The sequence below is a fragment of the Thamnophis elegans genome, chromosome 12 (genome assembly GCF_009769535.1).
Source record: "Thamnophis elegans isolate rThaEle1 chromosome 12, rThaEle1.pri, whole genome shotgun sequence".
In the NCBI taxonomy this organism is placed as follows: domain Eukaryota; kingdom Metazoa; phylum Chordata; class Lepidosauria; order Squamata; family Colubridae; genus Thamnophis; species Thamnophis elegans.
In genome coordinates, this window is record NC_045552.1 from 46,722,771 (window position 1) to 46,744,079 (window position 21,309).

The following is a 21,309-nucleotide window of genomic DNA, read 5'->3' on the forward strand; positions in this document are numbered from 1 at the left end:
TTTCTCAGTGGCTTAAGATTTTACTGCAAGATGGGAAAGTTACTTTGTCTGGTTTTCAGCATAATTCGGTCCAAGAAAGGCAATTCAAAAATACAAGTTTTATTCCTTTTGGGCTTTTAAGTATCAAGATGACATGATCATATCCTTGTATGGATTGAGTATTTATTAAACTGCAACAGGGTCAGAATCTCATTCCACCAGCTTTGCTAAAAGCCTGCTTATGGTACTGTATACACAACATTGCAGTTATTTTGCGATGGTTTCGACACTGAGGAGGAACGAGATACAGAACAGCGAGAGTTATCAAGGGTGATCAAAATCCCTTGGGAAATATTTGATTCGGTCTAAATTGGGGGAGGGGGGTGAAGAGGAAAGGGGTGCTACACTTAACATTCTTTTTTTCCCGTCGTAGAAATGGGATTTCATCCGCATAAAATAGCAAAATGTTGAATTTCAAAAATAATACTTTCAACTCTTTCCACAAAAGTGCCTATTGCTTTACAAATAGGGAGAGGAGGCCACACAGCACACACAACGTAACTATCCCTGAAATCGGCTGCTTCTACTACAGCGTGACATAAAACCAATATTGTGCAATTGGGTTTGGACCTCTTCCGAATCGAAAGCCCAGAGAACCGGGTGGCTTCGTCTCAACATTGCCAGCGGGCACCTCGGGGAAAACCTACTGCTGAGCTAAAAAGCTGGCGCTCTGGGCTTTATTTGCCAGCGGAAAAGGACAACTTTCAAACAGGACGGGGAACGACGACTTCGCGAGGGTAAAGTCTTTGCGTTTCAACGAAGGACTTAAGCTTACACGTACCAGACGTAAACGAGATATGTCTGAAATTTGACACCCAGCAAAAAAAAACAGGCTGGATTTCACCTTCCAGTGGAATATTGCTCTCCTGGACAACAGAACAAAGGAAACGGACTATTCACAAATCAAGGCATTCTACTCCAAACTACTTTACAATAAGGCTACAGCAGTAACATCGTTTTGACAACAAAAGTGCTAGGGGCTCTACCCTTCGACCGACGACAGGATGTTGTTGTGTTCGGGTCTTCCGTCAGGGTCTGGAGAAAGAGAAGCCAGCTTGCGTCGTGGGAGTAGCCCTCCCATGCAAGAGAACAGATTTGAGGTATAGCGCGGTAGCTACGTCGACGGCAGGTAAGGCTGCTCGGCCCTCCCAGAGAACGGGCTTCCCTCAGGGCTTTGTAAGTGGGGATTGATTGGAATCTGGTACCTGCTTCTCTTTTCCCTCCCCTTGAAAGCCTGAACAAGAGAGGGATACGCCCTTAGGATACCGGGCACAACACCGTCTCATCTCCTGGAAAACCGCTTCACATTTCGATTCCAAGTAGTGATTTGCTGCAATGGAAGAAGAAAGACCAAGGGTGAAAGAATGGAAGCTGGGCAGAATCCCCTTCAAAATAGGCCGATAACCAGAAACGAACACATTCCACTCAATTTCCAAAAGATAGAATAGAATAGAATAAGAAGGAAAAAGGAAGGAGGAGGAGAGGAAGAGAAAGAAGAAGAGGGGGAGGAGGAGCAGGAGGTGAATAGTTGGAAGGGACCTTCTGGTCTCCAGAAGATGTAATCAAATCACAATTTTTCGACAAGGCAAGAAAACAAAGTTCATGGCTACAGTAACTGCATTTAATTTTAATTATATTCAAATTTAATGTAAGAGAGATCAAAATACTTGGTTAGCTCAAATTTTACCGATGTCAATACTCAGTGTTATATCAGGGAGACCTTGGGCAGAGGGTGGGAATAGAAGACCTCTAAGGTCCCTTCTAGCCCTACAATTCTCCATCTATGTCTGGGAGGAAGATTTTAATTAAAGGCTACAATTTAAGCTGGCGCTTTTTAAGAATTGCTCGCAGAGCGCAAGAAATTGACACAAATATAGACTAGTTCAGATACCTGTAGCATTTTGTTGTTCCGAAGAGCTTCAACATTATTCAAATACAGTCGGTTGTAAAGGAAAGAAACGCAAAGTAGAAAAAACATGGCAAAAACTACTTCGTCCACCAATTTAGGATAAACATGAATAGCTAAACCGGGAAGGAAATCTCGTTTATTCCAGAAAGAAGTAACATTCAGCCCCACCATCTCAGCAAGCATTAAAAGCTGCACATGGAGTGCTGGGAAGTCATAGACAGGCTATAGATACAGATAGGATTTAAATCAGTGGTGAAACATAATTCCACCCCCCCCTTTTTTTAACTGGTTCTGTGGGCGTGGCTTGGTGGTGGTGTACGGGGGGTCATGTGACTTGGTGGGTGTGGGCAACTTTTTTTTTTCACTTTCAGCTATTTTTTTTAGCTTTTTAAAGCGTTTTTTCCTGCCGCTTTGCCCGAACCAGCAGGGAGAAAATGCTTTACAAAGCTAAAAAAAATAGCTTCCGACAATCGCGTGGCTCAACTGTGAACGATGCGATCCTCGGAAGCTTTTTTTTTTTTAACTACCGGTTCACAGGACGAAGGACAATAGTCCCTACAGATTCAGAGGATTCTACCCCTGATTGAAATCATTTTCTGCTAAGAAGTGTGAATTTTAAAATGAGGCTTTTCGGTCCTCCGCTTGGTTACAATTAAACTATGCTTTCTAAATAAAAAATGCTTTGAAGAGCAAGGAAAGGGCATCTATTTACTTAGCAATCATTCAAACACTGCTTACCTTGCAAACATTTCTGGATTTCACAGGCGTGTTTCTTACAGGGGTCTTTTGCGGCCATAACCAAGGAACTAGAAAAAAAAAAGAACAGAAAGGAAAACATTAGAGGCCCAGAGTTATGTCTCCCGCCACCCATCACTGATCCAGAATCTGTTCTTAGAGGATCCAGCCAGTCAAGGATTTTCTGAACCTTCCTTTAGAGTCCATTTTCTTGCTCATGAAAAGGGTCAGCTGTCAATCTCCCACATGCCACCTGAGAGAGCGGGCAGAGTCCGGGGGAGTTCTGTCTTGCTCAGAACTTGCCAAGCAAGAGACAACACTGGATGGAGAAAGTTCGAGAAGGACTACAATGTGCTAACCGGGTTTGCTTTTTAAACCCAGCTTGCCAAAATAAAATCTGATGGATTCATGCAACAAAACCAAAAACCACCATTACAGGAAACAACTTCGTATCATAGATTAGGCCTTAACCAAAACTTCTTTAGCTTAGTGTGATAAATAAACCCAGCCAGAGAGAGATGGTCCCTCCTTGAGTAGATTCTGAGCTTTATCAACTGATAAGTTGTTAGGCTCCTGTCCTAAATATTAGAATGACACTTAGAAAGACACATTGGCACCGCCTTCCCTTACTACAAACACCGTTAAACCAACTTGTCGGATAATTAACACGCTCAAAGGATGAAAACTAAAGTACTTAAAGGAGGGCATGCGTTGAAGAAATGATGTTGACTGAATGGAAGTTGAATGAAAGTAGTTCCTTGTGAAGGAAAGAAAAGAAAGGGAAGGAATGGAAGGATGGAAGGAAGGAAAGGAATGGAAGGAAGGATGGAAGGAATGGAAAGATGGAAGGAAGGAAGGAGTGGAAGGGAGAGGGGAAGGCCCCCAATATGCTGCATTTTGGAAACTAGATTCTCCCCTCTGAGTCACTGGTCTTGTAAAAACATGTAGGGAACAGTGTTAAGTCCTGGTGATGCTGCCAGAAATTAACAAGATGAAAAACCAAACACACAACATCCTCGGTCGGTAAAAAGAGCACAGTATTTTTCAAGGCGCTTCGTTCAAAGAAGAAGCTGCGACCTGCTTTACTGGATCAAGAAGCCAATGAGGTTCATGGGGTCCATCTTTCCATTTTAACCTTGCCCCCTCCCCGCCCCCCAGAAGCTCTGGCAAGCAGGAGGGCGAAGGTCATCATCGCCATGGCTTGTCCCTCCGCTCTTTAAATCATGGTATCCTGACCACCTTTCTCGGCAGGGGGAGGGGCAGGTCCGATCCGCCTACCTAAAACTGCCCCTCCGCTTTCAACTGGCCATGGCACTCTCCTTGACTGCCTGTCCTAAGCTCTTGGGCGATGCTGCTGTGGGCGGTGAAGAGAGTGGCACACCGTGCTCTGCCTCGCGGGCAGCGGCATTTTGAGTGCTAGGAGTTAACACATTAAAAAAACACAACGGGACGACTGTCCTAGCGTTTGCAGCTCCTGAAAGACAAAAAAACGGCATGGAAGAACCACCGTCAGTCAAAGAAAGCGGAAACTCAACATAGGGACGCAAGGAAGGTTCGGGAGGGAGACGACGAGGAGGAGGAGAAGAACCTCACCGGGTTTAATTGCTGGTCAGGAGTTGCAACAGCAGCTCTTCCACTCCCATGACCTGCAAGGACCCAAAGAGTCCAGGTGAGTTTATTGTAAGAGCCCAGCTGACGGACGATCGTCGGGACATGCATTTCCATCCAATTCTCCACTGAGCCAGGTTGGCTTCACCTACCGTTAAGTGGTGTTCGATGCCCCAGATGCGAGAGTTACTGTCTCGGTACTGCGGCCCCTCCGAGAGCTGCCACATGTGGGGCAGCTGAGAAGCAGGAAGGCGGCTGGGGCGAACGGCTTCGCCCAGGGGCACAGGGATTCTTCTGATCCGGGCTTTTAGCGTCCCTCCTTCCTAGAGGAGGGAGAAGCCCAAAAAGAGAGTCACGGCAAGCTCAAGGCCAAAACAGGCCTAATCGACCCCAGGCAGGGAAGCAAGAGAGACCAGGGAGCTTACCTCTTCTGGGGCCACCAGCCATGTTGCTTGGTTCTCATCGCAGTAGACGCCCATCCGCCGTACCCAGAGGCGGACGGGTGGGACTTGGGCATCGTCGCCACCTTCCTCACCTTCTGCCATGCCCTGCTACTTGGCTAGGAAGGCCCACCCTCGGTTCCCATGTCTACACGTCCAACTTTACCTTTACTTTACGCAATGGTTAGTCTTGCAAAGAAGTGGAGCCGGGAGGGAGGGAGGGAGGGAGGGCCAGGTGGCATGCAGCGTCCTAGCACTGTGAAGAGCATGTTAAAAAAAAAAAAAGAGTTTCAGAAATGTGCGCCGGTCACTGGAGATCAAATGGATTCTATTGGAAAGGTCTTTCAAATAGACAAAAGTGTGGTGGTCAGTTATGAGATGATCTACCAGTGGCCTTCATCAATAGTCAGGACTAAGTTAATGTTTCTCAACCACGGTACCTTTAGGAGGCATGGACTTCAAATCCCAGAATTCTCCAGCCAGCTGGGAGCTAAAGTCCACACGCCCACAAGTTGCTGAGGGTGAAGAACACAAATCCAAGAGAATCTATAGTCTGGATATGGCCTTAAAAGCGCTTAAGAGTTCGCCTTTCCGTTATTTAGAATAGCAGAGTTGGAAGGGACCTTGGAGGTCTTCTAGGCCAACCCCCTGCTTAGGCAGGAAACCCTACATCACTTCAGACAAATGGTTACCCAACCTCTTCTTAAAAACCTCCAGGTTTTTTTTTTTTTCTCTTTCTTTCTCTCTTTCAATTCAATGTCTCCACAACCATGTTAGACCATTTTGGGAGGAGAAAACGAAAGAAAACTACAAAAATCTGAAATTAAGAATAGGTTCAACTGATGATTTGCGGGCACCATACTTTCTTCTGCTGTTACTTGAAACACCTTAAGTGCCGAGTAAAGTAGATACATGGAATAGTAGGAAGGGCAAAAATCTCTCTCAAAAGGAGCATCATTTTCCTTCGTTGGGGGTAAAACCGAATTGCTGAAGAGTTGGAAAAGCATAGCAAAATGGAAATTATTTAGTATCCCAATTGCATTAGCTGCAAGGGTGCCCCATAGATCTTCCAGTATAAAGACAAACAAATTTAGCTCTTCTTTTTGGCAAATTTAAAAAAAAAAGAAAGATGCAAAAAAGCATACTGCACTTTAAGTGAAATATTTTGTAGCATTCTGCTGTCACATCCGGAACAGATCAAGAAACAAAAATTCAACCAAGGGCGTGACAGTGTTGGGAAAGGAACATATATATTTCTAGTATTCATTTTTTTAAAAAAAAAATATTTAACACATGTTGAATAGAGTGGCTGAAGAATGAGGGTGTTCTAAACTGCCAGGCATAAGAAACACCCAACTTAAAACACTTTTGTATAGCAACAGAAAAGAAAACTATGCAGTTAACCTCTTTGGTGGCCAACTTTTGAAAGAACGTTTTGCATTTGATCACTGCGAAGGAATACAGAGTAAGCCAAGGAAGGCACTAGGCCAGTGTTTCTCAACCTTGGCAACTTGAAGATGTCCGGACTTCAACTCCCAGAATTCCCCAGCCAGCGAATGCTGGCTGGGGAATTCTGGGAGTTGAAGTCCGGACATCTTCAAGTTGCCAAGGTTGAGAAACACTGTACTAGGCTCTGGGCTTGAGAATTCCACCACAACCTCTTGGGCTCAAATGACTAAATATGCCAAATGCATCAAGAGCTCTTCAAATGACACAATTAAGGACCAAACCCACAAAATGCAAGAAACTTTCCCCAAGAAACGTGTACTCCATATAAGAACCCCATCCCCTTCTCTCACAAACGCACATACACACCCTGGTGCAGCAAAGCTGGGCTGCACAACCAACAGCTTGCCGCAAATACAAAAAGCCAATAGAATTTTTTTTTAAAATGCTCCTGCTTGTAGTTTGGCATCACCCTAACGACAAAGGGCGGCTCTCACCAGGGAGCTATTTTTGAGGGTGACTCAGAGGGGAGAAATTTTGGCCTATATTTGGTTTGAAGAAATAACACTTTCCCAAGCTGCACCGGAGTCCTTTCAAATGGTCTCCTAATCCACACAGTAAGAATCGGAGCATTAAACATTTATCGCTGCAACATCCGGCTCACATTCTGTTAATACCATTAATTCTGATGTCGGCAATTTGCTCAGAAAACACAGAACATTCGCTGAAGTCTGTTTAGACTCCCTTTGTGCAGAGCAGTAAGAAAACATAACAAGAGGGGTAGCTGGTGATGAATTATTATTATTATTTTTTTTTGTAATGCCACCTCCAGATCTGGAGAAAAGCAGCTCATTTCACTGCCCCCACCCCTCGGTTTGCTTCTTAAGTGCTGAATCTGACTTGTTATGGAACACGAGACAGAAAAGGCTCAGCGTAGAGATGGTGGCAGGACTGAACCAAAAGGCAGATCTGTCATAAGCAGCATTATTAAGCCACGCATCATGGCTGCAACACGCTTAACCCAAAGCAATCCCTCTGAAAAACTTAGCGAGCCTCTTGTGAGCGTGATTGGTCTGTTTCCAGGCAGTTGTTCTGAAGTTCAGTTTTAGAAGGCCAAGATTCCTGCAGCCTCCTAAAAATTGATCTGGTGCCTGTGTGCATGTGTATCCTCCCAATTTCCTTGAATGTGGGACAAGGAAAAAGATCGCTTTCTGCATACGACGTACGGAGGCAAACCTACAATTCCATTCGGATTTTGGAAGCCTAGAGGAAATGGGAGGCCCTACATTCCCACCTTTTAATAGAAACCTTGCAGCCAAAATCTTTCCCATCTACGTATCTCCATCCTAAGGTGCTGCAGCTACCCTGCTGGGGTTGATTTCCTGTTGATCACATTCCGATAAAGAGACAAGGGGAAGGCAGAATTGGCTGGTCCAATCTGCAGACGGCAGCATTCAGATAACACCTTGACAATGGGCTAATTCAAAGCCCAACAACTATATACTATATGTTGGCTAGTGTTGACCATAGTTGGATTTCTTTCATGTGTGACTTAGCATTCTGTCCAAACCCAGATACTTGGATTAGTTTCCAGTTGAACATACCACAAACCTGGAAAGCAGGTTTGTCTACTAAATTGGGAATGTCGTGTGAACCCATCTATGGAGGGGGTTGGTGGTATCCTGGCTTAGGTTACCCTCACCTCTTTCTCCAGGTCCCGGCTCCCTGCCCCAGAGTAGAATCACCAGCTCCCCCCTCTCCCCATATAAAAAAGAAGCCCCTACAGGTAGTCCTTGACTTACGACCGCAACTGAGCCCAAACTTTGTTGCTAAGTGAATTTTGTCCCATTTTACGACCTTTCTCCCCCGTGGTGGTTAAGTGAATCAGCACCGCACTTAAGTTCCAAACACCGTTGTTCAGACGAATCTGGTTTCCCCATTGACGTTTGCTCGTCAGCAGGTCGCAAAGAGGGGCATCGTGTGGGGACACTGCCACCGTCATAAATACGAGCCACATGTCCAAATTTCGATCAGTGGGTGGCTGGGTGGAAATGCTGCAACGGTTGTTAAGTGGGAGGAACGGTCATGAGTCGCTTTCTAACTCAGAACGGTCACTAAACGGACGGTTGTAAGTCGAGGAGTGCCTGGATTAGAGAAAGGGGTTCTGCCTGTTGGGCTGCAGCCTGCCACTGTAGCCTGCCTGGCAGAGCTTCCCTCAACCCAGGGGTCGGGAGGGGGGGCTTCACCCTTTCCTCTGCGCCCCCTCCACCCACAAGAACGTCCCCGGGGGGGAGGGGGCGTCCAAGCAGCCCCCTTCCCCACGGAGGGTGGGGGTGAGGGGTCGACCCAACCGCCCGCTCTTCCCTTCGCCAGCAGCACAAACACCAACCCACCCCAACACACGCTGCCCTTCCCGGCTGAAGGGCAAGCCAAGCAGGTCGGCGGCCCACGGGAGACCCCCGCCGCCTCTCCCTCGCCCCACGGACCGACGTATACACAGCTCGCACTGCCCAACTCCACCGCCTCCACACACCCCCAGCCGGAACCGACCTGCTGGCAGCGGCGCCGGTGGAACTCACGAGCACGTCAGCTGGAGCCCGGTCGGGAACTTCCGGCGAGACGGACCGGAAGTCGGCGTTGTCCGGGAAACGCGGGCCTAGGGCGGAAGGGCTCTGCAGGGCCAAGCCGAGGAACGGGCTCGACGCCTGTCCGTCGCCCCTCCCGGGACGGTGGCCGTCGGAGGAGGAGGAGCGGAGCCAGCCGGGATGGCGGTGCAGGCGGCGCACTTGGAGGCCGACGCCTTCCTGGTGTGCTTGAACCACGCGCTGAGCACCGAGAAGGAGGAAGTCATGGGGCTCTGCATCGGGGAGGTACGGCCGCTGCGACGGGCAGGGGAGCCAAAGCGGGATGCAGTAAAGGGACTAGCTCCCCCCCTCCCATGTCCCCGGCCGACAGGCTCGCCTGGCTGGTGGGGCCGAGCAGGGAGGAGGCGAACCCGGCCTTGACCCGGGATCAGTGACGTTTGTGTAGTTTCCCTGCTTTTTAGTGTTTTGAGTATTATGGTTCTGCCCTGCCTTGATAATATTTAATTATTGAATGGTTATTAAATGATGTTAATATCAAACATTAAATTATTTTATTAAATATTTTACGTATTGCCTTTGATAATATTTAGTCATTGAATGGTTACTAAATGATATTAATGCCAAGCATTCATTAAATTATTTTATTAAATATTTTACGTATTAGAAATAATGTGTTATGTTTACAGGGCGGGGCATAACCTTTTCCTAGGGGGTCACAGCAAGATCGACAGCAGTTTACAACTTCCGCGACACCTCATTTTAAAGCCCATAAAAAACTGAATTGAATGAGCTATTAAATGTTAAATTTGCTTTAAGAATGGCTGGAAAATTCGATTCGGAAGAACAAAGGATCATTGACAGAATAAAATGCATTGCCTTTCGAGAGGCTCGCGATGCTGGAGCCAGATCTCAATTCGCCAGATCTCAATCCGGCAGAGAACATTGGGGCCATAATTAAGGATGAAGTGGAAGCTCTGATGATTCAGGAGCAAGGTCAAAATCGATATTCGGTTGAAACTTTGAGAATGAATTTGGAAACTGTGTTGAAAAATCTGGAAAATCGAACGGAACTGTTTGAAGATTTGTTGTGTTCTTATCCACCTCGTTTGAATGCTGTTCGAAGGGCTAATGGTGGTCATACTGACTATTAAATCGTGTCAATAAACTCAGTTTTTGATGGGCTTTCGAATGGTGTATGAATTATTTGTGTTGTTATTACAAGTGTTGCTGTGACCCCCTAGGAAAAGGTTATGCCCCGCCCTGTATATAACGTGGAGTTATATACAGAAGTACACACACGTACAGACACATAGATACCAAAGATACATAGGTACCCTGAGAGGGAAATGACATGGGTTTTGTAATTTACTAATATAGTTACTTTGTATTTTAATTTGATTTATTTTCTCTCTCTTAAAATAATTATTAGTTTTTAACCTTGCTAAACTGATAAGGAAGCTGGAGACTGGCTCCAGATAGGAAAAAGTTTGTTAGTACAAATTGGGGTCTGGTTTATCTCTTTTGTCAACTCCAAACAACCTTTTTCCTTACAATTTACACCACTTCTGATGTCAGACCTCATTTTAATGAACATGTGTGATATTATGGGATGCAAATATGCAACATGTTTGACTACATGTAACCGATTTCCTATGCAAAGGGAAGGTTACTTTTATTCTATCCAATCAGTTGCTTATTGGGAAGATAAACTAAGGTAGAACCTAGGGCCAGATTCGGCTTTCAATACATATTGTATTGAATAAAGGTAAAGGTTCCCCTCACACATATGTGCTAGTCGTTCCTGACTCCAGGGGGCGGTGCTCATCTCTGTTTCAAAGCCGAAGAGCCAGCGCTGTCTGAAGACGTCTCCGTGGTCATGTGGCCAGCATGACTAAACGCCGAAGGCACATGGAGCACTGTTACCTTCCCACCAAAGGTGGTTCCTATTTTTCTACTTGCATTTTTACTGCTAGGTTGGCAGAAGCTGGGACAAGTAACGGAAGCACACTTCGTTATTCAGCGCTAGGGATTCGAACTACTGACCTTTCTGATCGACAAGCGCAGGGTCTTAGCCACTGAGCCACTGCGTCCCTATTGTATTGAATATACATACATCTATCATATACACACAAAATCATATGTACTGACATGCATGCACATATATGCTTGCATGCATGCATGCATGTCTCCTTTATTCCCCACAACAACCTTTACTTCCCTTTTCCCAAGGCTGGGCACCGCAGCATCCTTTTCTGGCTATATTGCTTAGAGAAGGCTGAATTGTAATGCTAGGCTAAGAAAGCTTAGACTGTCTTTCTGCACAACTGGTTTTGTGACAAAAGAAGAGTTGGGCCTAGGACAATAGTCTCTACATGTTGCCAGGGCAATTATATGCATTGCAATAATTTACAATGGGAATTATGCTGGAGAGTGGGAATTGATAGGAAGGAAGGAAGTGTGGCCATACACATATTTGCAGTGACTGAATGACTATAATGCGGTGCAAAGTGCCTTTACACAACTCATCTTTCCACAAGCTGGAACTGAACATCAAACAAGATTGCTTTCATATTCTGATACCCACAACCTGAACCAGAGTAGCTGCTCCAAGCTTGTGCAATACATAAAGTGTCACAGAGAGGTCAGATGGAGATGGATAAGATGATAGCTTGAAGGGATGTCTTTACACATGGTGACCTGATGCAGAGGCTTAACTATATCATGCAGATAGCAATAATGAAATGTATCTTGTGTTGTATTTCCTATCAATGATTTTTTTCCCCCTTCGTCTTTGTTATCTCCAGGTTGATACAAGCCGAATTGTTCACATTCACTCAGTGATCATTCTGCGGAGGTCAGATAAAAGAAAAGACCGTGTGGAAATTTCTCCTGAGCAGCTCTCGGCTGCTTCAACAGAAGCAGAGATATCTTTTTATTGAGTTTATGGATTAATGTTAGTTTGAAAGCAGATAGATATTTGCAACCTAGAAAAGAGACTTCCAGTTTCTGCTAATTTCTTTTTCTATACTGCAAGAGAAGCTTGCACTGAAGTGTGTTTACTTTGATCATTGTCGGTATTTCTTCCTAATGACCTTCCTCGCTTGTTTAAATGTGAGAAAAGCTTTATTCCAGGGATTTATTAAATTACTGTTTTGACGGGGCTGCAAATAAATTAAATGTAATTTAGTGCTGTTGTTGCACAATGTAAAAAGTATACTTTTTCTGGCAGGGGTTTGGATTATTATTTTTTTGAACACCCTTAACTAACACACAGATTGGCTGAACTAACAGGACGCCCCATGAGAGTTGTAGGCTGGTATCACTCTCATCCTCACATAACAGTGTGGCCATCACATGTAGGTAAGTAAGAGTAAGAGTACCAAACTGAGTACGGTAGGAAGGATAAGATCAGATGCTTTAAATTATTTTCTATCCACCTCTTTCCCAAGACTATTTGAATGGGTAAAATGTTCTAATGAGAGCCTTTGCTGACTTGGATAAGATTTGAAGGGAGTCACTTAGGCTGTGCTTTGATCATTAGTGAGCTTGATAATTAATTCTAATTAATTCTAATCAGATAAGCTGTTCTTGGCTGGCAGAAAAATTTCTGGCAGTTGGAACTGAATCATTGACCTTCTGCTAAGTTATGGTTTTATCCAATCTGATCTGAGAAGATTGAAGTACAGAAATAGGTCATTGAAACTAAACTGTGTGTAACTCTTCTAATATGCGTGCATTGATCCAGCACTGATTCTGGCATATAGCAAAATAATAATATATTTTCACCTATTTGAAAAATATATATAAGAATATACTGCTTTAAGTCACATACAGGAAAAAGAATCAGTATTTTCCAACATTTTGAAGATAGGCTAACATCATTGCCCAGAGGATCATTGGTTGCCCTCTCCCCTCTTAGGAAAAGCTTTATAGCTCCTTGTGCCTTAAAGTTCAAAACATTCTCAAAGATCCATCTCATCCTGGGCAGCCTTTTTTTTAACTATTACCATCTGGCAGACAGTACAGGATAATAAAAAAACAAGGACAAATAGGCTGAAAAACAGCTTCTATCGCAGGGCAGTAACCATATTGAATTCTACTGTATAGTGCAATATTAATGCAATATCAGGGGTTTTCAATTCAATGGTATAGAATGTGAAGGAGGTGTTGTGTGTTTTATTTTTATAGCTATAATGTACACGGAAGATGGCATTTAGTTTAGATGACAGTAAAATAAACTAATTAACTAAGATTGCAGCTAGACAAGTAGCTGATTTCCAGGATTCTGTGACTGGACTTTCCTTGTTTTCATTAGCTTTTATGCTCACCTTGATTTTGGCTTAGTTTCTTTCCTGAAGCTTTCGGCTGTTTCTGGAAAAAAGGAACATTTCTTTGACGTGATAATCTGGTGCCAATAGTCCCATGACTGCCATTTCTGTACAGGAGAGATGTTTGAAATCTCACACCTTTTTTGTTGATGATTTTCTACAGATGTGCGCACCCAAGCAATGTATCAGATGATGGACCAAGGCTTTGTGGGGCTTATCTTCTCTTGTTTCATTGAAGATAAAAACACAAAGGTAAATAGAACATGGATAAATGGTACTTGGTCCTCCGATAGGACAGGTATCTTGCTGTCTGACCTCATTCTGGAATAAGTGTTTTGCTCTGTTTCTAGTCAGTGTAGCCAGAAGCTGTTAAAATCTAGTCCCACTCCTGTGGTTTTAATTTCAGTATGATTTGCAAGAGCATTGGTTTTAAAATTGTGCTTAAAAAGTAGATTCCCTGCATTTTTCTTTCTTTCTATGCATGATGTTGCAGCCCTGATATGCAAATTGGGTGTGTCAGTGAACAGCATCGTAAAGTTTGAAAAGTGCATGAGCTTAGCTAAACAGGATGGTAACTTCGCAACAATCTGTTCAACATTCTGGCTTTCCTTCCCTCAAAGCATCCGTCCAGATATCCAGGCTTCCTAGAAAAAAAACACAAAATTGATTGTGTAACTTACCAATGGGTTTCAAAAATGATTGCTAAAACAATGGAAGATACGATAACAATTCCTTGAGGGAAGATAACATTTCCTCAGATGATTCCCTTGAGTCCTTAGTCGAAGGTTGAAATTAATGTCTCTGAGTTTAACTGTACCCGTGGATGAAATTGGTCAATGCTGATGAAAATTAAGTCCATGAATATAATGTGTTTCTAGTAGAGTATTGTTAGGTAAGCTCCCTGTTGGGAGAGCGAGTGTGTTCAGCGAAGCGTTGTGAGAGTTGTGTTGGAGAACACACAAACCAGCATACAGAGACACTGCAGTTTAAATAGGCTTTTACTTTCGTGGAAATAGAGGTATCAGAGTCCATCAAACAGTCCAAGTCATACACGGTTAAGACAGTCATTGATGTCTTTCAGTTAAGGGATAATCCAAATAACATAGTCCAATAATCATATAATCAGTCCAGTAATCAAGGTTTGCTAACAATTGCAAAACTTACAATAGCTCACGGCACTCAGATCAGATCAGAGAGAGAGCTAACAGGCATTCTGGCCCCCTCTTATGGCCGATTGAGGAAAACAGCAACCAATCACATGTTACAGAATGGTTTAAAGAAACAGTTACACCATTGTTACATGATTTATATATTGCCAACACAACCATTAGATTATATTCCTAACAAGTATAACTGAACATTAGGAAAGAAATAAATGGCAGGAGACCTTTGGTTCAAACTAAACAGAGTGTGGAATATGGAGTCACATCTCAAGTATCTGGTTTCATTCTGGCTAGAAAGCAGTGAGATGAATATTTAATCAGGGTGCAGACTGAATAATATGACACCAAACCCTATTTGATAATCTGTCCCTCAACAATTTTCCCTCCTCTTACTCCCAGAAAACAGTTTTGTCTGCAGTGGAAAATTGGATTGGGTGGATTTGAAGTAAGCAGCTACATTGTGTGTATATGTGGGAAGGTGTGTGTGTGTGTGTGAGAGAGAGAGAGAGAGAGATAGATAGAGAGTGAGTCACTAACATGCTTCACATCATCAATTATTATTATTATTATTATTATTATTATTATTATTATTATTATTTGTTTGATGTAGACGGGCCGAGTCTTGTATACCTGTTTCCAGTCCATTCAAGCCCAGAAGAGCTCTGAGTAAGGATTTTGTTGAACATCCGCGCAGCAAACTTAAAACATCTCTCACACTTTTCTCTCAATTTCAGTTTTAGTAATTCTCCCCAGTGCATGTAATTCTTTAGTCTCTGTAGTAAACTATGTGAAGAGAAAAGAAATCTTGTACACCTTACCTGCCCTGTCCCTATCTATCCTACTAACTCTCTGCGACAGCTGTTTTGCCCCACCTTTTATACTGTGAAGCCAGAGTTCCTCCAGCATTATAAAACAGGGTTCCACCACAAAACCGCGCTTGACTAAACCGCGTCCGACTAAACCGCGTAGCTGATGTCATCAACAGGGCGACAACAGTGCGGAGACAGAAGCACGCTGTAAACCCTAAACCTAAAATTAACACCTAAACCTAACCCCCCTAAACCTAATCCTAAACCTAACCCTAAACCTAACCCTTAACCTAACCCTAAACCTAAACCTAACCCTTAACCTAACCCTAACCCTAAACCTAACCCTAAACCTAACCCTAACCCTAACCCTTAACCTAACCCTAACCCTTAACCTAACCCTAAACCTAACCCTAAAGTTAACCCTAAACCTAACCCTCACCTTAAGTTGAATCGGCTTGCTTTCAAAGCGCTATTTAAAGCGCCCTTCTTTCTCCCCGCTGGCTGTTGTCGCCCTGTTGATGACGTCAGCGACGCGGTTTAATCGGGCGCGGCTTAGTTGAGCGCGGTTTTGACAGGTCACAATAAAACAGTTGTAATAAGATGATCTATTGTGTCTGTGTGTGCATGGAATAAGTATCTTTTATTGACTTTGTTAACTGTTTAAGGCCGTGATACTGAACCTATGTCACACGTGCCACAGGTGGCACACGTAGCTATTTTTTTAGGGCATGCGAGGCATTGCCCTGTCAGCTTCAGTGCTCTGGCCAGCTGATTTCGGCCTTCATTTTTGGCCATTTTTTGCTCTCCTGGGGCTTCCCTGAGGCTTCAGGGAAGCCTCCGGAGGGCAAAAAACAGCCCTACAGGCAACCCGGAAGTCCATTTCCCAAACTTCCGGTTTGCACATAGGGTTGTTTTTTGCCCTCTGGAGGGCAAAAAACTGAACGCAAACCGGAAGTTGGAAAAATGGGACATTTCCAGCCTCTAGGGTGGTGGGGGAGGCCATTTTCGCCCTCTCCAGGCTCCTAGAAACCCTCTGGCGCTTGAGGAGGGCGAAAAACAGATTTACCAGGCCATCATGTGCCAAAAGTGGAGGGGGGGGAGAGCGCATGTGCAGGGGGAAGGCACATAGAATTATGGGTGTGGCTCCCCCCGCTTCTGGCATGTGATGGCAAAAAGGTTAGCCATCGCTGGTTTAAGGTGTCTGCCTTTGGTTGAAAACGACTTCTGTAGAACTGTGTACTGCCTTAAAGGGAGAGTGGAGGGTGGAGACAAGGCACATTGGTGCACCTTTTCTCTCTCTGTTTGGAGAAGAAGGAATGGAGAGGAAATCTCTGCCAGAGAGTTGAGGGAGAGGAAAAGGCAGAAAGAGGGAGAGGCAGAGAGAGGAAGAGGCAGAGAGAGGGGGGAGGGGGAGAGAGAGAAACAGAAGAAATGCAGAGAACAAGTGAGAAATGTAGCCATAAATCATAGGAGCTGAAAGCTAGGGTGGCAAGAGGACATGGTGCATCAAAGTCTTCAGGTTTTGGCTGTAAAAGATCAAATACAAAACGGATGAAGAGAGTGGGTGGGACAACAAAATGAGAATATATCAAAGTCAAAGACGCTTCATATTTATATAAACAATGTAAGAACACAGTAGCTTAATAAGCCAAAGGGTAGAATGTTATTCTATATTCTATTGAGCCAGGGTGGCGCAGTGGTAAGAGTGCAGTACTGCAGGCTACTTCTGCTGCCTGCTGGCTGCCTGCAGTTTGGCCGTTTGAATCTCACCAGGCTCAAGGTTGATTCAGCCTTCCATCTTTCCAAGGTGGGTAAAATGAGGACCCAGATTCTTGGAGGCAATAGGCTGACTCTGTAAACCTTTTAGAAAGGGCGGTAAAAGCACTGTGAAGCTGTATATAAGTCTTAAGTGTTAAGGGCCCAGCGTTTTGCTCCGTTATTTCAACAAGGGAAGTAGCTATCAGTGGGATAATGAACCTGCTTTAACACTCACATTCCCACTAACAACAGTTAATAAACATGATTTAAGGCATGATCATCATTGAAAAGAAACCTGGTCTATAACAAAGCAGACAGGCCTCTATAGCCAAATAGGCAATGTGTTTAGCAATAGCACTTTGACTTATATACCACTTCGCAGTGCTTTACAGCCTGCTCTAAGTGGTTTACAAAGTCAACATATTGTCCCCAACAATCTGGGTCCTCATTTTACCCACCTCAGAAGGATGGAAAGCTGAGTTAACCTTGAGCCTGGTGAGATTCGAACTGCCAAACTGCTGGCAGCTGGTACTGTACTGTACTCTAACCACTGCACCACCCTGGCTCATGCAAAAGTAGGGTCCCTCTTTCACCTGAGTCTCCTTTACCAAGCTCCTTCCAGGACCAGCAAATATGAAAAAACAGTTTCCGAAATGTTTTTTTTTAGAAAACGTGATTTCCACCACCATCACCCTCTAAATTGTGTGTGTGTGATGCTTTCCCCTATAGGTATGAAAGGATTGAAATCCCCATCCACGTTGTCCCACACAATACCATAGGGAAAGTTTGCCTCGAATCGGCTGTGGAACTGCCAAAAATCTTGTGTCAGGAAGAGCAGGACGCGTATAGGAAAATCCACAGGTGAGATGAAATCCAGCTTCCTTTTTGTCTATGCAGATCCTCAACCACCCAGGCCGTGGTGATCCCAAAGGTGCTTTTTTTCAAGAGGCAACTGGACTTGTCTTGATTTTTTTTTTCCTTGAAGATGTTTTGCTTTTCATCCGAGAAGCTTCTTTAGTTCTCTTCTTCAGAACTGAAAAAGCTTCTTGGATAAGAAGTGAAACATCTTCAAGGAAAATTTTTTTATTGAAGTCCAGTTGTCTCATGAAAAAGCACATTTGGGACAGCTTTCTGTTTCCTTCTTAAATCACCTGGGCAGGATGGATATTCTACACATGGTCCCTCCCTCTCCCCCTCTCTTTCTGTCTCTCTCTCACACACCCCAATAGGAGTCCCTTGTAATTGGGCCAAAAGCATGCCTGTGATTTTTGGGGATTGCTCTCAATGTTTCAGTAACACAGGTATATTTTTTCTTTCCTTGTTTAGCCTCACCCACCTGGATTCTATAACCAAGATTCACAATGGCTCAGGTAAGGTTTCCACCACCCAGAGTTTGGGGGTGCTGCTTATATCTCGAGGCTCAGAAAGATGTAATTAGGATTCCGAGTCCTGAAACATCTGTCAGCAGGGTGTTTTAACTGTCCTGTGTAACTAGTGAGGAGGAACTAACAGTAATACCTAGAGGGGGTGTCATCCATATTGTAGAGGTGGTGCAGTGGTTACAGTGCAGCACTGCAGGCTACTTCAGCTGACTGCTAGCTGCAGTTTGGCAGTTTGAATCTCACCAGGCTCAAGGTTGACTCAGCCTTCCATCCTTCCGAGGTGGGTAAAATGAGGACCCAAATTGTTGAGGGCAAGAGGCTGACTCTGTAAACCGCCTAGAGAGGGCTGTAAAACACTGTGAAGCAGTATATAAGTCTTAAGTGCTATTGCAGGCTAACTATGCTCATTGTCAGGAGTTCAATCTTGATTGGCTCAAGGTTGACCCAGCCTTCCATCCTTCCGAGGTGGGTAAAATGAGGACCCAGATTGTTTGGGGTCAATAGGCTAACTCTGTATACCACTTAGAAAGGGCTGTAAAGCACTGTAAAGTGGCATATAAGGGCTATTGCTATAGTTAACTCTGCCCAGTGCCAGCAGTTTGATCCTGACCAGTTCAAGGTTGACTCAGCCTTCCATCCTTCCGAGGTGGGTAAAATGAGGATCCAAATTGTTGGGGGCAAGAGGCTGACTCTGTAAACCGCTTAGAGAGGGCTGTAAAACACTGTGAAGCAGTATATGTCTTAAGTGCTATTGCAGGCTAACTATGCTCATTGTTAGGAGTTCGATCCTAATTGGCTCAAGATTGACCCATCCTCCTGAGGTGGGTAAAATGAGGATCCAGATTGTTTGGGGGCAATAGGCTAACTCTGTACACCGCTTAGAGAGGGCTTCAAAGCACTGCAAAGTGGTATATAAGGGCTATTGCTGTAGTTAACTCTGCCCACTGCCAGCAGTTGGATCCTGACCAGTTCAAGGTTGACTCAGCCTTCCATCCTTCCGAGGTGGGTAAAATGAGGACACAGATTGTTGGGGGCAATAGGGCCGACGCTATAAAACCTCTTAGGGCTGTAAAAAGTATGACTCAGTACATAAGCCTTAAGTGCTATTGTACGGAGCTGAAAGTTGCTGGGCTCTTCCTGCGCCATTTTCTTGAGGTATCTCCTGCACGCTCACAGCTGCCCCTCTTCTTTCCTTGCCAGTCTTCACGAAGAACCTCTGCAGCCAGATGTCTGCCATCAGCGGGCCTCTGCTGCAGTGGCTGGAGGACCGTTTGGAGCAGAACAAGCAGCGAATGCACGAACTGCAGAGGGAGAAAGAAGAGCTCTTGGAGGAACTGGCTGCCTTGGAGTGACGGAGGCCAAGGCTCCCGAGCTCCTGGGCTCGGCCCCATCTGCCTTGGCTGCTGTTTCCTCCTGCCCCCTCTTCCACCTGGCAGCCGTGACCGCTAGAGAACGCCAAGGCCACCTCTGCCAAATGGCATTTCAAGGCGGCGAGGATTCCATGGAACAGAACAGCAGATAACTGCAGAAGAGGGAAATAACTTTTTTTTACATGGTGGACTTCATTTTTCTTTTTTTTTAACATAACGGATCTTGAAGTTGTCAAGGTCAGATAACATAAGCACAGCAACCATTGTCCTTACTGCATTGAGTAGCAACTGATCCTTAATTTATCTCGGGAATGCACCGTTCTGGTGGGTCTTGAGAGATAGCACGCTATTTCTTATGCCTCATTCTGCTTCCTGTCACGTTTCTTGACTGCAGAAGAAGGATTTTGCATGTTTTTTCCCCCTCTCTTCGAATGGAATAAAGTCAAATGATTGGATCCCTTCCGAATGTTGTCCCCTGGCAGCTCCATTCCATATAAAAGGAGAAAGAGAAAAAAAAAAATACCGCAAATAATGCATAAGAGTCAGCAAACCTAACTGTGGCTTTATAACCCAATTTAATTAGTAAAACTTTGAAAATCTCAGCTGGACAAGCTCATCCTAGAAGATTTCTCTTCCAGGGCATTCTATAATTGAAGACCTCAAAGGGCCGAGATGAATGAATTTTGATTTTGAGGTGGGCGGTGGGGGGAACTTTCCAATTTTGAGACTGGAAGGAAAAAGTCACATATCTGCACAGATTTGTTTGTTCTGTTTGTTGCAGGCACCTAAAAACATTGCATAAAGAATAGTTTTTCCTGATTCTGCTAGTTCCCACTCGTAACTGCTGGACATGATGGGACTATCTCATATCACAGTGATGGCGAACGTTTTTCTGCTCGCGTGCCCACACCCGTAATGCAATGCCCCCCCCCAGCCCATGCACACACAACCCCCTGCGCTCCCCCCCTTCTGCGCATGTGTGCAGGCCTCACTAAAATCTGGAGTTCCGGTAGGTAGATCCGTTGGGCTGTTTTTTACCCTCCCCAGGCTTCAGGAAAATCTGAAGCCCGGGGAGGGCAAAACCGTCCTCCCTGCTCTCTCGAGGGCAGAAAATCAGATGGCACATGCTGGAGCTGACATTGGGCAATGCCTCACATGCCCTCAGATATGGCTCTGTGGCAAAGGTGGCATGTGTGCCATAGGTTTACCATCACGGTCATACCATATGGGTGTGTTTCTTCTGTGCATGGCCTTTTTCAGAGTCTCTCCTTGAAGTCCCCTCGCCACTGGTTTAAGCAACTGCTTTCTTCTCCCCTCCGGCTCCCCTCTTGACCAGGATCAGAGCCAGGCCTTGGAGAACTGAAGGGCACTCAGAGCATCTTCAAAGAGCTGCTGCAGCTGTAAATTCTCACCGCATTCTTCCCTACCGAAGCAGCTGTGTTGTACGTGAGCCCCGACTAGCCGTTATCCCAGAGAAAGCAAGTCAAGCCGGGTTGGATTTCCCTCTTGCCTTGATCTCTGTTTTAACTTGCCAAGATCAGTGCAGCAACTTTAGGCCTGCCTGCCAAATGAAGGTTTCCTTCCCTGAAAATTACGACTTTGTGATGGTCCTCATCTCCAGGGGATTGGTGTCCCCTTTTCATGGTTGTTTTTTTCCTGATGCAATTGCCAGGGAAGGGGGGGAGGAGGGGAAGTGGCAGCTGAGGGTATTTTTCATGGCTGTGAACTTGGAAAATG

General features: G+C 44.8%; 3 protein-coding genes across 7 annotated transcripts; 1 reads left to right on the forward strand and 2 right to left on the reverse strand.

Annotated features, from left to right (window-relative positions):
* Positions 1-86: 86 nt before the first annotated feature.
* On the reverse strand, positions 87-8,787 carry CMC4 (C-X9-C motif containing 4). 3 transcript variants are annotated; one of them, XM_032228033.1, is made up of 3 exons: positions 8,728-8,787; positions 2,687-2,754; positions 87-1,369 (listed from the first exon to the last, which is right to left on the reverse strand). In XM_032228033.1, exons 2-3 carry the CDS (start codon positions 2,742-2,744, stop codon positions 1,206-1,208), a joined length of 222 nt encoding a protein of 73 aa, XP_032083924.1. In that variant the 5' UTR covers positions 2,745-2,754; positions 8,728-8,787; the 3' UTR covers positions 87-1,205. The 3 variants fall into 3 exon arrangements, with proteins under 3 accessions (XP_032083924.1, XP_032083925.1, XP_032083923.1); XM_032228034.1 differs by lacking the exon at positions 8,728-8,787 and adding an exon at positions 8,571-8,643; XM_032228032.1 differs by lacking the exon at positions 8,728-8,787 and adding an exon at positions 3,962-4,046.
* MTCP1 (mature T cell proliferation 1) lies at positions 4,068-8,765 on the reverse strand. Of its 3 annotated transcripts, none has more exons than XM_032228031.1 (5): positions 8,728-8,765; positions 4,717-4,987; positions 4,444-4,614; positions 4,277-4,329; positions 4,068-4,157 (listed from the first exon to the last, which is right to left on the reverse strand). In XM_032228031.1, exons 2-4 carry the CDS (start codon positions 4,834-4,836, stop codon positions 4,282-4,284), a joined length of 339 nt encoding a protein of 112 aa, XP_032083922.1. In that variant the 5' UTR covers positions 4,837-4,987; positions 8,728-8,765; the 3' UTR covers positions 4,068-4,157; positions 4,277-4,281. The 3 variants fall into 3 exon arrangements, with proteins under 3 accessions (XP_032083922.1, XP_032083921.1, XP_032083920.1); XM_032228030.1 differs by lacking the exon at positions 8,728-8,765 and adding an exon at positions 8,571-8,658; XM_032228029.1 differs by lacking the exon at positions 8,728-8,765 and having other exon boundaries at positions 4,717-5,405.
* Positions 8,788-8,820: 33 nt separating the features above from the next.
* Positions 8,821-20,391, forward strand: BRCC3 (BRCA1/BRCA2-containing complex subunit 3). The gene is made up of 8 exons (XM_032228028.1): positions 8,821-9,047; positions 11,567-11,686; positions 12,035-12,122; positions 13,254-13,342; positions 14,864-14,919; positions 17,550-17,681; positions 18,147-18,190; positions 19,403-20,391. The coding sequence occupies exons 1-8, from the start codon at positions 8,943-8,945 to the stop codon at positions 19,552-19,554; spliced, it is 786 nt and encodes a 261-aa protein (XP_032083919.1). The 5' UTR covers positions 8,821-8,942; the 3' UTR covers positions 19,555-20,391.
* The last annotated feature ends 918 nt before the right edge of the window (positions 20,392-21,309 follow it).